The 13646-nt window shown below is 47.9% G+C and overlaps 1 protein-coding gene across 2 annotated transcripts in view; it reads right to left on the reverse strand.

Moving 5' to 3' along the window:
- Nucleotides 1-11093, reverse strand: part of EPHA8 (EPH receptor A8) — a 35838-nt gene extending 24745 nt beyond the window's left edge. For both annotated transcript variants that reach the window (XM_058161042.1, XM_058161041.1), the window contains exons 1-2: nt 10980-11093; nt 4661-5324 (exon numbers count right to left, since the gene is read on the reverse strand). In XM_058161042.1, coding sequence (XP_058017025.1) covers nt 4661-5306 — 646 coding nt within the window. In that variant the 5' untranslated portion in view covers nt 5307-5324; nt 10980-11093. The remainder of the gene's footprint in view (nt 1-4660; nt 5325-10979) is intronic.
- Between the last annotated feature and the right edge of the window lie 2553 nt (nt 11094-13646).

Consider the following 13646-nt stretch of genomic DNA (forward strand, 5'->3'; position numbering starts at 1 on the left):
AAGTCTACAAGTCATAAAAGAATTCTGGGAGTTGAAGTCCATAAATCTTAAAAGAATTCTGGGAGTTGAAGTCCATAAATCTTAAAAGAATTCTGGGAGTTGAAGTCTACAAGTCATAAAAGAATTCTGGGAGTTGAAGTCCATAAGTCTAAAAGAATTCTGGGAGGTGAAGTCCACAAGTCTTAAAGTTGCCAAGGTTGGAGACCCTGCCCTAGACAATTTCAATCAATCCGAATAGAGTTGGAGGGGACCTTGGAGATCTTCTAGTCCAACCCCCTGCTCAAGCAGGAGACTCCAGACCATTTCAACCAATCCATCAATCCTGTCATAAGTACAAGTCAGTTGCCGATCATCTGAATTTTGGATCACCTGATCCTGGGGACGCTGCGTGAAAAACAAATCATAAGTCACTTTTTCCGTCGTAACGTCACTAAATGAACCATTGTAAGTCCAGGACTATCTGTATAAGGAAGGGAGCCAAAAACGGCGTATTATTATTATTATTATTATTTTTGTAATGCCACCCATATCTGGGCAAACGTACTTTCATTTTCCTCTCGTAATTGTATTATTCCAAGTTCTAAAAATAAACTGATCTAATAAAGAAGAACTTGGCATGAATAAATAAACTGGTTTTTTTTTTCCCCCTGCAAAATCTTCCCTTACGAATCTCAAAGGGTGTTTATTTATAGACCGTTATTTGCCCTCTCTATCCAAAGGTGGGGAGGGAAACAAATGGCCAAGGGGTCTATTTAGCCATTCCAAATTAAACTCTTTTCCTCTGTCGTTCTTTCTTCTCCGTCGTTTAATCGATAAAATCTATCGATTTCAATGCGAACGTGCCTAAATCGATGCGGTTACGCAATGTCGTTCGATCTTCAAAACTGAACGACAGGCAAGATTTTAAAGCACATTTTGCTTATAAGTTACGACCGTCGGTCTAAAAGTTCTCGAGTGTTTCTCTTCCGGGGATGAGGCAGGCGGTCCTCGCCATTACGGCCATCCGCTTAGTGACCATTCAAGGCAGGAAACCTGAAGACGATTCCGGACAAAGGGCTGTCCAGTCTCTTCTTTAAAAACCTCCGGTGGCAAACCGGCCATTTCTGGCCTCTGGAGGGCCTCCAGAGGGGTGGGGAAGTCCGTTTTCGCCCTCCCCAGACTCCTAGAAAGGCTCTGGAGCCAGGTGAGAGAGAAAAGCGGGCCTACCGGGTCATCGCATGCCAGGAGGGGGGAGCACATGCATGCGTGGAGGCGGGACACAGAGAATTATGGGTGTGGGCATGCGCACACATGACGCCCCCTGCTCCCCACTTTCTGGCACGCGATGGCAAAAAGGTTAGCCATCACTTCCCTAGACCAGGGGTCCCCAACCTTGGCAACTTTAAGCCTGGTGGACTTCAACTCCCAGAATTCCCCAGCCAGCAAAGCTGGCTGGGGTATTCTGAGAGTTGAAGTCCTCCAGGCTTAAAGTTGCCAAGGTTGGAGACCCCTGCCCTAAACCATTTCAGACAAATTGGCTGTCCAACCTCACTTGGAAAACAGAGGCGGCCCCGTTTGCAAAAAAAAAACTGGAGCACCGTCCCAAATTTATCCAGCGTAATCTGACGGCGGGTACCGCTTGTCGATCCGGCGTCCTTCCTTTCCTGCTGCGACTTTGATGGCGCTACCCTGGTGTTAAATTTTGTCAAGGCAGAAACTCGCCCAGTTTCCCCCCGAGCTGAACAAAGCTCGCGCAAGATGTCTTTCGCCGAGCTCCAACGCTCTCGCTTCCTCTTTGGAGAAGAAGCAAATAAACATCGTCTCCTCGGTGGCGCCGCTGAACACGCGTCGCCTCAGGCGAGCGGCACCACACGTCGATTGCCAGGCTTCTTATCGTCGTTTAGAGACAGTGGCAGGCCAGATGATCTTGCTGGAGCCCCTCCCCACACATTCCAGGGGGGGGGAACAAACGGATGGAGTTTGTGCCGCGTGACTTTGCGGAATGCAGGAATGACGCCCTCCAAGGAAGAAACGCGTCATCGGGGTAAAGTTGTCAATTCAGATTTAGGCTTGGGAAAATAACGAGGCGGGGGGGGGGTGTTCCTCTTGTTTTACGACCAGGAATCCAGCGCCAAACTGCCATTGTTAAGTGAGACGGTCGCTAGGGGGGATCTCATCCCGTTTTACGACTTTTCTTGCCGCCGGCGTTGAAGTGTGAAGTGAATCTGGCTCACAGGTGGGATTCACATAATTTACCTACCGGTTCGCCCAGCACCGAAAATGTGAGCACGCGCCTCCGCCAGTTGCTGAGCCTCTGAATTTTGATCACGTGAGGCTGCATGTTTTGGTCCGCCAGCAGCTTGCGGAGCTGGCAACGGAGTCGGACAGCGACGAGGCTGAGGTGAGGCCAGGGCCATCGGGAAGTGAGGTGCGGACTCCAGAGACTGATAGTAGTGAGGCAGAGGAACAGGAGGAGCCTGTTCCTAATGCACGCATGAGAAGAGCTGCCAGAAGACAAGAGCAGCTCAAGCAGAGAGGACGACTCGGGAGTAAGGCCAAGAGATGATTGGCCCCTCCCATAAGGCTTAAAAGACCAACAACGGCGTTTGAGCTTTGCCGGAAAACAATGTTGATAGCTTCGTCTTCTGCTTCATCTACGTCTTGCCTTTATTTTTGTGACTTCTGAACGTTTGTCAAGAAAGGCCTTTGGCAGTTTGCCTAAGTCGGACCAAGGTTTGCGAGAGGACTGAGGAATTTGTGTTGGGAGGAATTTGTTTTAATTTGAGTTGAACGACGCTGGGATTGAAGTCATTCTCAGCTGTTCGAATAAAGTTCGTTTGTTCTTTTCACGGACTGAGTTTCCTACTACCTACTCGGGCCTGGGTCACAACACTGCAATGGCCGTAAGTGTCGAAAACAATCCTAACTCCCTTTATTCAAGTGACGTTGTAATTTCGAATGGTCACTAAATGAGCACCGGTCAAGTAAGGACTAGCTGAATCCTCCTCCTGAATTCCCTTCGCGGCCTTCTTAGCCACGCTCGAAACCAAGGTTTGCGTTAACTGGGTTTTTCCACAGAATGAAAAGACGTGGAGGAAGTTGGTACCCAGTCAGGTCGGGCGAACGAATGCCATCCTATTTAGCCATGTTTTTGAGGCCGGGGGCATGCGCAGAGGGCACGCACGTGAAGAAAGGCGACTTCGCGAATTGTTTTGTGTACTGCGAAGAAGCCGCGCGGCGTTTCAAGGTAACCTACTTTGTCGTTTGGGGAAAACGAACAGATCTTAATCAGTCCTTTCTGGAGGAAAGGCAAATATTTGGATTAAAACATCAACGACAATTAAGTCTAGCAAAATGCAATCTCCTTCGCACAGCCCGCAAGCAGTCCTCGACTTACGACCGCAAGAGAGGACGCCCCCCCCCACCCCGCGGATTTTTGTTGCTAAGCGAGAAAGTTGTTAGCGGAGTTTTGCCCCGTTGTATGATCCTTCTTGCCAGCGTCGTTAAGTGAATCATTTCATTTCTTAGGTTAATAACACGGACGTTAAGTGAATCCGGCTCCCCCCCTTGACTTTGCTCGTCAGAAGGCTGCAAAATATATATTACAGATATTATTAAAAGCCGGGTACTTTGTGAACTGCTATAACACACTTCCACAGAGGGCTCATTTTCCTGATCTCCTTAAATCTCCTAAGTCCTCCACGCTTTGGGGCTCAATTTTGCAAATATTTCTCTTTCCGCGCACAATCCCAACGGTGTGTATTTGTTTTACTCGGGGAAGCAAGAAAATCCAGCTTTTTACAACTCCAGGTTGGTTCCGAAAGGTTTTCACCCGAAAAGTGGAAAAGACACTTTTATCGGGAAAAATGACTAATAAAAGATTCTTTTCCTTGTTTTAACTGTGGGAAAATGACCTCCCATGAGATATCCCGTCGTATCTATATTTTTACCTTTGGCTATTGCACAAGTATCCCTCGACTTACAACGGTTCATTTAGTGGCTGTTTGAAGTTATAACGGCAACGAAAAAGGGGACTTAGGTCCCTTTTTTCACACTTAAGAATGTTATACTCCGTGGTCACACGATCCAAATCTGGATGCTTGGCGACTGACTCGTATTTACGACGGTCGGAGCATCCCGGGGTCTTGTGATCCCCCCCCCCACTTTGGCGACCTTCCGATGAGCAAAGTCGACGGGCTAACAACCATGTTATTGACAACCACTTCTTTTAACGACCCCATAATCCTTTGCGGGATGGAGTCTGGGCAACTGAATGGAGCTAGCTGAGTGTTTTACTGGCCGGATGCCTTTCTTGTCGCCAGTGCTGAGTTTTGTTCGGCGGATGTATTTCTCATTGTGCCCAGAGAGAGAGAGAAATATCTGCCTCTTACCTAGGATCGAACTCACAGCCTCCCGATTGTGAGGCGGGAGCTCCACCTCTAGGCCACTGCACCGCTCCTGACTTAATCACTGGAGCGATTCACTTAAAAACAACGGTGGCAAGAAGGGTCATAAAAACGGAGCGAAACTCAACCGTCCCGCTTAGCAAGAGATATTTAGGCCTCCGTTGTGGTCGTAAGTCGAGGACTGTCTGGGCAAGGATTTTTTCTGTTTTTTTCTCTCTCGCCACCTTATCGGTACCCTCCGTCCCCCAAACCATCCTCCCCGACCCGCGTCTTACCCGAACAGGCATCCTTCCGTTCTTCGTACCCGGCGCTGCAGACGCACTTCCCGATGGGCACCAGCCACTCGCCTTCCGCGCTGCAGTACATTTTAGGGGTGTCCCTCTCCTCCGAGTGCGAAACGCACTCTCCCCGCACCTCCACCAGGGAGGAGGAATCGGCGCCCGTCACTGCTTCGGAGAAGGCCGCCAGGTTCCTGACCATGGCGGGACATTTTTTGTAATAGACGCGGACGGACACGACGGCGATACAGGCCCCGATGTCCTGGAAGGCCAGGTAAAAACCCCGCTTGGTCAAGGGTCCGACTCCCCGGACTTCGGTGTTGAGCTTCAGCCGCCGGACCCCGAGGTCCACGTTGGTGAAACTCTCGTCGGCCGCGATGGTGTCGATTTTGACAAACTGGCTCTCGCGGGTGGTACTGCCCAGATCCCGGTCGGATTGGAGGTAGTAAAGGTTAAAGGTCTCTTTGCAAGTGCCCAGCACGCCGGGCATGCTGTTGCAATCCCGTAAGGTGAACTGGATCTCGGCGTAAACCCGGTGAGCTCCGTGCCGCTGGATCCAACTGGTCCTCAGCCAGTTGTTCTGGTTGGCCGTCATGACGTTGCACACCTGGTAGGTGTGGATGGGCTGGAAAAACTCGTCCATCTCGTTGATGGAGTCCCACTGGGGAGAAAGAAAGCGGGGAAAGAGGAGGGGAGGGCAGGATTTGAAGCAGGGGTGAAATGCTCCCGGTTCGGACCGGATTGCGCGATCCGGTAGCAATGCCAGCAGGTGGTCCGGAGAACCGATAGCAAAAATTCCTGCCCACTTGCCATGCCCAGCTGAGCTGCGCGATCATCAGAGGTGGATTTTTTTAACTTTTAAAAGCATTTTTCCTTTCCTTTCCTTTCTTCCTTCTTCCTTTCTTCTTTCTTTCTTTTTCTCTTCCTTCCTTCCTTCCTCCCTTCTTTCCATCTTCCTTTCCTATCTTTTCCTTTTCTTTCCTTTCTTCCCTCCCTCCTTCTTTCTTTCTTCCTTCCTTTCCTTCTTTCCTTCTTTCCTTCCCTTCCTTCCTTCCTTTCTTCTTTCTTCCTTTTTCTCTTCCTTCCTTCCTTCCTTTCCTTCCTTCCTTCTTTCCATCTTCTTTTCCTTTTCTTCCTTCCTTCCTTCCCTCCCTTTTTCTTTTCTTCCTTCCTTCCTTCCTTTCTTCTTTCTTCCTTTTTCTCTTCCTTCCTTCCTTCCTTTCCTTCCTTCCTTCTTTCCCTCTTCTTTTCCTTTCCTTTCTTCCCTCCTTCCCTCCCTTTTTCTTTCCTTCCTTCCTTTCCTTCCTTCCTTCTTTCCATCTTCTTTTCCTTTCCTTTCTTCCTTCCTTCCCTCCTTCTTTTTCTTTTCTTTCTTTCTTAATTCCTTCCTTCTTTCTTTTTCTCTTCCTTCCTTCCTTTCTTTCCTTCCTCCCTTCTTTCCATCTTCTTTTCCTTTCCTTCCTTCCTTCCATTCTTCTTTCTTTCTTTCTTTTTTCCTTCCTTCCTTCTTTCCTTCCTTCTTTCTTTCTTTTTTCCTTCCCTTCCTTCCTTTCTGACAATCCCTCTCTTTCTCTCAGCCCAACCCACCTCCCAAGGTCATTGTGGACCAGTTAGGAAGAAAAGAAAAAAAATCAGGATGCGCCCTGCCCTTACCGCCTTGGCTTATTTATAAAAATAATAAAAGTGGGATTAAAAAAAACAACAACCCTCTAACAAATACATAGAAGCTCCCAGCCGTTCCAGAAAGAGAGTTGCTGCCATCCAAGTTCGCTTTTTCGTCTTTTCCGGTCGCTGGCTCTGCGCTCAAGGCAGCATCTATCCTGGCTAACATTGGTTAAGATTTGCCTGTCTCTCCCTTGGCATCTGGCAGGGTGGGGGGGGGTGTCCTGGCACCCAGCCAAACACTGGAAGCCGATGCCAGCAGATGCATTTCAGGCTGGCAGAGAAGGAGCAGCTTCTGGTCTTGACGTGGCACGGGGTTCATTATGAATGCCAAGGGCGGCTTGGCATCCCCAGCGGAGAAGCTCCGGGCGGCAGACTGCGAAGCAGCGGGCGAGCCAGCCAGCTTCCTCCGCCCGCCAAGTCTGGCAAGGGTTGGAAACTGAAGTGGTTGCCGGCTGCAAAGCTGGCATCGAACAAGCGTTGCACCCGTCATGGAAAGAAACGACGGAGGAACAAAGTTGGAAGGGACCCTGGAGGTCTTCTAGTCCAGCCCCCCTACTCAAGCAAGAGACGATTCCGCGTTTTTTTTGGGGGGGGGTTGCAAAAAAACGGAGAATCTGTCCGTCTTTGCAAAAGGTTTTGGGGCCAATTTTCACAGTTGGGGATTGAATTTAGAGGAACGGTTTTTTCCCCCAACTTTGCCAGCTTTAAGAAGGGTGGACTTCAACTCCCAGAATCCCCCTCCCAGCATCCTTTAAAAGTGGTGGACTTCAACTCCCAGAATCCCTCACTCAGCATGCTTCAAGAGGGGTGGACTTCAACTCCAAGAATCCCCCTCCCAGCATGCTTCAAGAGGGGTGGACTTCAACTCCCAGAATCCCCCACTCAGCATGCTTTAAGAGGGGCGGACTTCAATTCCCAGAATCCCCCACTCAGCATGCTTCAAGAGGGGTGGACTTCAACTCCCAGAATCCCCCTCCCAGCATGCTTCAAGAGGGGTGGACTTCAACTCCCAGAATCCCCCACTCAGCATGCTTTAAGAGGGGCGGACTTCAATTCCCAGAATCCCCCACTCAGCATGCTTCAAGAGGGGTGGACTTCAACTCCCAGAATCCCCCTCCCAGCATGCTTCAAGAGGGGTGGACTTCAACTCCCAGAATCCCCCACTCAGCATGCTTTAAGAGGGGCGGACTTCAACTCCCGGAATCCTCCACTCAGCATGTTTCAAGAGGGGTGGACTTCAACTCCCGGAATCCTCCACTCAGCATTCTTTAAGAGGGGTGGATTTCAACTCCCAGAATCCCCCTCCCAGCATCCTTTAAAAGTGGTGGACCAATTCCCAGAATCCCTCACTCAGCATGCTTCAAGAGGGGCGGACTTCAACTCCCAGAATCCCCCACTCAGCATGCTTCAAGAGGGGTGGACTTCAACTCCCAGAATCCCCTCACCAGCCAGCTTAATGACCGTCGCAATGTCCCCACGGCCACCTGAACCCAAAATTTGGATTCTTGGCAACCGTCGGATAGTTGTGACAACCACAGTGGTTTTCGTGTGTGTGTGTGTGTGTGTGTGTGTGTGTGTGTGTGTGTGAGATGTGATCATCCAACCGGCTTCAATGTTCATCGGAGAAACTGGATCCAGGGTTAACAACCCTGTGACTCCCTGAAACAACCCCCCAGCGATTCGCTTAATGACCGTGGCGGTGATAACGGCCATTAAAAAAAAAACCAGGCATGTCTCATTGAACGACCGGCTCCCAATGGTGCGGGTTGTAAGCCGAGGACCCTCTTGTCTCGTCGGAGGCATTGAATTTGACACGAGAGCGGAATTTGTTGAATAGTAAAATTCCAGCCCTTTCCGTTTTCCCAGCCGGCTCGAGAGGAACGGATCAAAAAAAATTAAAACTGATTAATGGCCGCTCCCAGATGAACTGGGAGGCCTGGGGGAAAAAAAGCCAAATTCTGCTGAAATAAAAAGACAGGGATTTATTTATTTTATTTGGGATAGCATTGCGCCAACCGTTCTCCGGTCGCTAAGAGAGAGGGAAAAATCCTCTCTTGGCAGGACACAAAATGAGGATGTCACCGTTAATGCGCTGAGACAAGCAACTTGATTGCATCTCTGCTCGGGAATTTATCTAATAGTTTAAATGGAAGCTAATGCTAGATTAAGGGGGGGGGGAATCAGATTATAAATGGATAAAGAGGGTGGAAAGAGGGAGGATGTCAAAGCAGCTTAAAATTTAGTCGAAAAATTACTTAAAAGGTGAAATCGTAGGTTTGGAAGGGGCCCCCGGAGGTCTTCTAGTCTAACCCCCTGCTTGGGCAGGAGATCATTCCGGTCAAACGGTTCAATCAGAACAGAGTTGGAAGGGACTTTGGAGGTCTTCTAGTCCAACCCCCTGCTTAGGCAGGAAAGCCTAGACCACTTCAGACAAACGGTTGTGCAATCTCTTCTTAAAAATCTCCAGCGTTGGCGCATTCGCAACATCTGGTGGCGAGTTGTTCCACTGGTTAATTGTTCTCAATGTCAGGAAATTTCTCCTTTTCAATTCCAGGTTGCTTCTCTCCTTGATGAGTTTCCATCTGTTGTTTCTTGCCCTGCCTTCTGGTACTTCTGGAAAACCCTCCCCACCCTTCTTTGGGGCAGCCCCTCAAGTATTGGAAGATGCTATCATGTCTCCCCTAGTCCTTCTTTTCATTCAACGCACCCCCGATTCCTGCAACCGTTCTTCTTCGTATGTTTTCTCCTCCAGTCCCCTAAATCCTCTTGGTTGCTCTTCTCTGCACTCTTTCTAGAGTTTCAACATCTTTTTTTTTTATAATGTGATGACCAAAACCGGACGCAACATTCCAGGTGTGTCCTTACCAAGGCGTTTTAAGCTAATATTAACACTTCACGCAACTGTAGGAGACTAGAAGACCTCCAAGGTCCCTTCCAGCTCTATTCTGATTGATTGTTTAAAGTTGTCTAGGGTCTCCTGCTTGAGCAAGGGGTTGGACTAGAAGACCTCCAAGGTCCCTTCCATCCTTATGATTCCGCGTTCTACGATTTGTCTCATTTGCGTTTTGTCTGCCCGGTCTCTGGTTTCCTTTTGACATGCAAGGAGGCAGCGAGCGTTCGAATCTTTGCAGCTGGAGAAAAACCTTAAATTGCATTCAATTTTCGCAGACGCGCTGTGCAAAATTGAAAAAGGGGGTTTGGCTGAGACAATGTTTTTCGGCTGGAGGTCGGTGCCGAAGAACGCTCAAATCTACCACCACTTTCCCAGATCTAATTTTGCTCTCCGGGATCCTTCCAAAAACAACACCACCACAAGGAATCAAGGAAAAATAAGAAACCCACCCTGGAGATCGGGGACTTGGGAGCCTCCAAAACAAAGCAAAATTTCCAACGTGAAAATGCTGGCAAGTCCTCGACTTATGACCACAGTTGAGCCCCGAATCTCTGGGGCTAAAGTGAGACAGTTGTTAAGTGGACTTTGATCCATTTTGAGGCCTGTCTTGCCGCCGCTGTTAAGCAGAAGGTCACAAAAGGGGATTACGCGACCCTGGGATACGGCGACCGTCATAAATATGAGTCAGTTGCCAAGCTGGGGGAATTTTGATCATGTGACCACGGGAGAGGGCGGGGCTTCAACGGTCGTAAGGGTGAAAAACGGTCCTAAGTCATTTTTTCTCAGTGCGGTTGTAACTTCAAACCGTCACTAAGTGAGGTGTTATAAATCGAGGACTACCTATAAGCAGCAGGAGAAATAAAATCTGGATTTTGCAGACCCCTGAATTTCAGCCAGGATAGTTTTCCGAACCTGAGTCACGCAGAATATAAATTTAACTATTATGGTTGCATAGTCAGCCAGATTACAGAATAACAGAGTTGGAAGGGACCTTCTAGGTCATCTAGTCCAACCCCTCCCCTGCCCAAGTGGTTTACAACCGGACCTCGCATTTACGACCGGCATAGTGTCCCATGATCAATTGTGATTGTGATGTGATTGTGATTACAATTGATCGCGATTGTGACCGACTGTGATTGATTATGGTCATGATTGTGACGTGATTGCGAATTATGATTGTGATTGTGTCTGTGGTTATGAATATGATTGTGGTTCTGAATGTGATTGTGATATGATTGTGATTATGATCGTGATTGTGTATGATGATGATGATGATTGTGATGTGATTGCAATTATGATTATGATTGTGATTATGAATATGATTGTGGTCATAACTGTGATTGTGATGTGATTGAGATTATGATTGATTGTGATTATCATTGTGATGTGATTGCAATTATGATTGATTGCGGTTGTGATTACGACTGTGATTATGACTGTGGTTATGATTGTGACTGATTGTGATTATGATTGATTGTGATTGTGTGTGGTTATGAATATGATTGTGGTTATGAATGTGATTGTGTGATTATGACTGTGATTATGATTGTGACTGATTGTGATTATGATTGTGATTGTGTGTGATTATGAATATGATTGTGGTTATGAATGTGATTGTGTGATTATGATTGTGATTGTGATTATGATTGTGACTGATTGCGATTATGATTGATTGTGATTGTGTCTGTGGTTATGAATATGATTGTGGTTATGAATGTGATTGTGATTAATATGTTTACGATTACGATTGTTACTTACCCCGTGGGAAGGATAAATGAGCCAGCCCCAGTCTCCAATAATCTTGGACGTATCCAGCAAATTCACTACAAAAAGAAGAGAAAAATCTTTTTTAAAAGGATCTAAAGCAGGAGTCCCCAATCTTTGAAACCTCAGGGACCACTAAATTCATAATTTTAAATCCCGCGGACCACTAATACGATCTGCCTAAATACCAGCGGGGTGGGCGTGGCGAGGTGGTAATGTGACTGGGTGGGCGTGACCAACTTGATGTCACTCACGTTGAGGGGCGCCTTGCCAGCCTCTACTCGCTACTCGCTACTCCTCGCCTGCCCGCCCGGGCTCCTTAGGGCCCCAACGGGAAGCAGTTCTTGGAGCTAAGCACCTATCATGAGAAAGGGTTGGCAAAACAGCTCAGTTCAAATTGGATCTGACCGAGAAGGAGGCTCAGCAGAAGCACCTCACTGAGGACTAGGAGCATAGGCTTGCCAAGCAGAGGGAAGACCTGCAGGAGTGCGAGGCCAGGTACAGGCACCTGGAGACTCAGCGGGCTGAGATGGTCAGCCAGTTCCAGGCCATGATGCAGCCCCACTGGAAAGAGGCCCTCCGGCTCTTCGCCACCAGCAGCACTTCCCTCCAGCCTTCGCCCAAAGCCCCGCACCAGGAGGCCAAAGCAGACCCCCAAGTCGGAATTTCTGCCCCCCTCCGACCCACACAAAAAGACCCCAAAGGGGAAGACTCTCTGCAGCAACACAAACGTTCATTGCACGTATCAGTCCCAGTGGCCGTAGTTTGTGGACTCCTGATTTAGTGCAAGATAAAAAAAATGCAAATCATTTTTCTGCGGACCACCAACATTTTCTCGCGGACCACCAGCGGTCCACGGACCACCAGTGGGTGACCGCTGGACTAGAAGACCTCTCAGGGTCCCTGCGATTTGACGTTTCTTCGACATTCTGCGGATAATATGGGGACTTCTTGGTGGGTTGTGTGAAGCCACACAACAGGGAAAAAAAAAGCCATACCGTCGGAGGGCTCCGAAAAAACATTTGTTTTTCCGAACATATTATCGAGATGTTTAAAATGCTCCCAAACCCCCTGATCAAAAACGCCATGGAACTGCAGATCACAATAAGTCTTTCGGGAAGCGACGGACGGAATACCAATTTCTAACGATGTCAGCTCTCTCCAAAACACTTACAGGAGAGCTTTTTAATTGCAATTTCTCCTTCTGCTACCCGCCCAAAAAAAAAATAATATATATATATATATATATATATATATGATAAGAATAATAACCAGGAGTCTTTTGACGGACACACGTTTTTGAAAAACATCTTTTTCTCCCAAATAAATGGGGTTCGAAACAAAGACCAATTTGTATTTCTTTTGAGTTTTTCATTTCTCTTTATTTATTTTATTTTTTATCCTTCCCTCTTTTTCCACCGCTCTCCAGGGGGGGGGGATTAAAAAAAAAACCCTCCAATTTTCAAATCTGCAAAGCAACCAAGCGGGACTCGGATTCCTTGGCTCCACCCCAGTGGGAGACGACGGCGAGAAGAAGAAGAAGAAGAAAAAAAAAACCCCTAAAAATTAAAATCAAAGTTCCCCCATCTCTAAAGTTTCCAAATCGGCAGGAAATAGGGATTAATTATAATGGGGAGATTAATGAGAACGGTGGGAAGTCTGAAGGTAGGTGGGGAAAAAACTCTTTCTCCTTTTCGTCCTCCTCCTCTCCTTGTCTACCATATCTTTTATTTCTCCATCTTCTCCTTCTCCATTTCCAACCTCCTTCTCCATCCTCTTTCACTTTCTCCTCCTCTTCCTCCTCCACCCCTCTTCCTCCTCCTCCCCCTCCTCCTCCATATCTACCATATCTTCTCTTTTTCCATCTTCTCTTCCATCTTCCAACCTTCCTTCTCCTCCTTCTCCATCCGTTCTCTTTCTTCTCCTCCTCCACCCCTCTTCCTCCTTCTCCTCCTCTCCTTGTCTAGCATATCTTCTCTTTCTCCATCTTCTCTTCCATCTTCCAACCTTCCTTCTCCTCCTTTTCCATCCTCTCTTTCTCCTCCGCCTCCTCCTCCTCTCCTTATATTTTACTTCTCCACCTTCTCCTTCTTCATTTCCAACTTTCCTTCTCCTCCTTCTCCATCCTCTCCTTCTCTTTCTCCTCTTCTTTCTCCTCCACTCCCCTTCCTTCTTCTCCTCGTCCTTTTCTCCTTGTGTACCATATCTTCTCAATCTTCTAACTTTTCTTCTCCTCCTCCTCCATCCTCTCCTCCTCCTCCACTCCTCTTCCTTCTTCTCCTTCTCCTTCTCATCCTCCTCTCCTTGTCCGATATGTCATCTTCTTCTCCAGCTTCTCCTTCTCCAGCTTCCAACCTTCCTTCTCCTCTTCCTTCTCCATCCTCTTCTTCTCTTCCTCCTCCACCCTTCTTCCTCCTCCTTTTTCTTCTCCTTCTCCTCTCCTTGTCTCATATCTTCTCCTTCTTTACCCACTCCATCTTCTAACGTTCCTTCTCCTCCTTCTCCTTTTCTTTCTCCATCTCCTTTCCTTCTTTCTCCTTCTCCTTCCTACTTTCCTTCGTTCTCCTTCTCTTAGAACCAAGGAGAAATTTCCTGACAGTGAGAACGATTAGCCAATGGAACAGCTTGCCACCAGAAGTTGTGGGTGCTCCATCACTGGAA

Source organism: Ahaetulla prasina, chromosome 18, assembly GCF_028640845.1.
Source record: "Ahaetulla prasina isolate Xishuangbanna chromosome 18, ASM2864084v1, whole genome shotgun sequence".
NCBI classification, from domain to species: domain Eukaryota; kingdom Metazoa; phylum Chordata; class Lepidosauria; order Squamata; family Colubridae; genus Ahaetulla; species Ahaetulla prasina.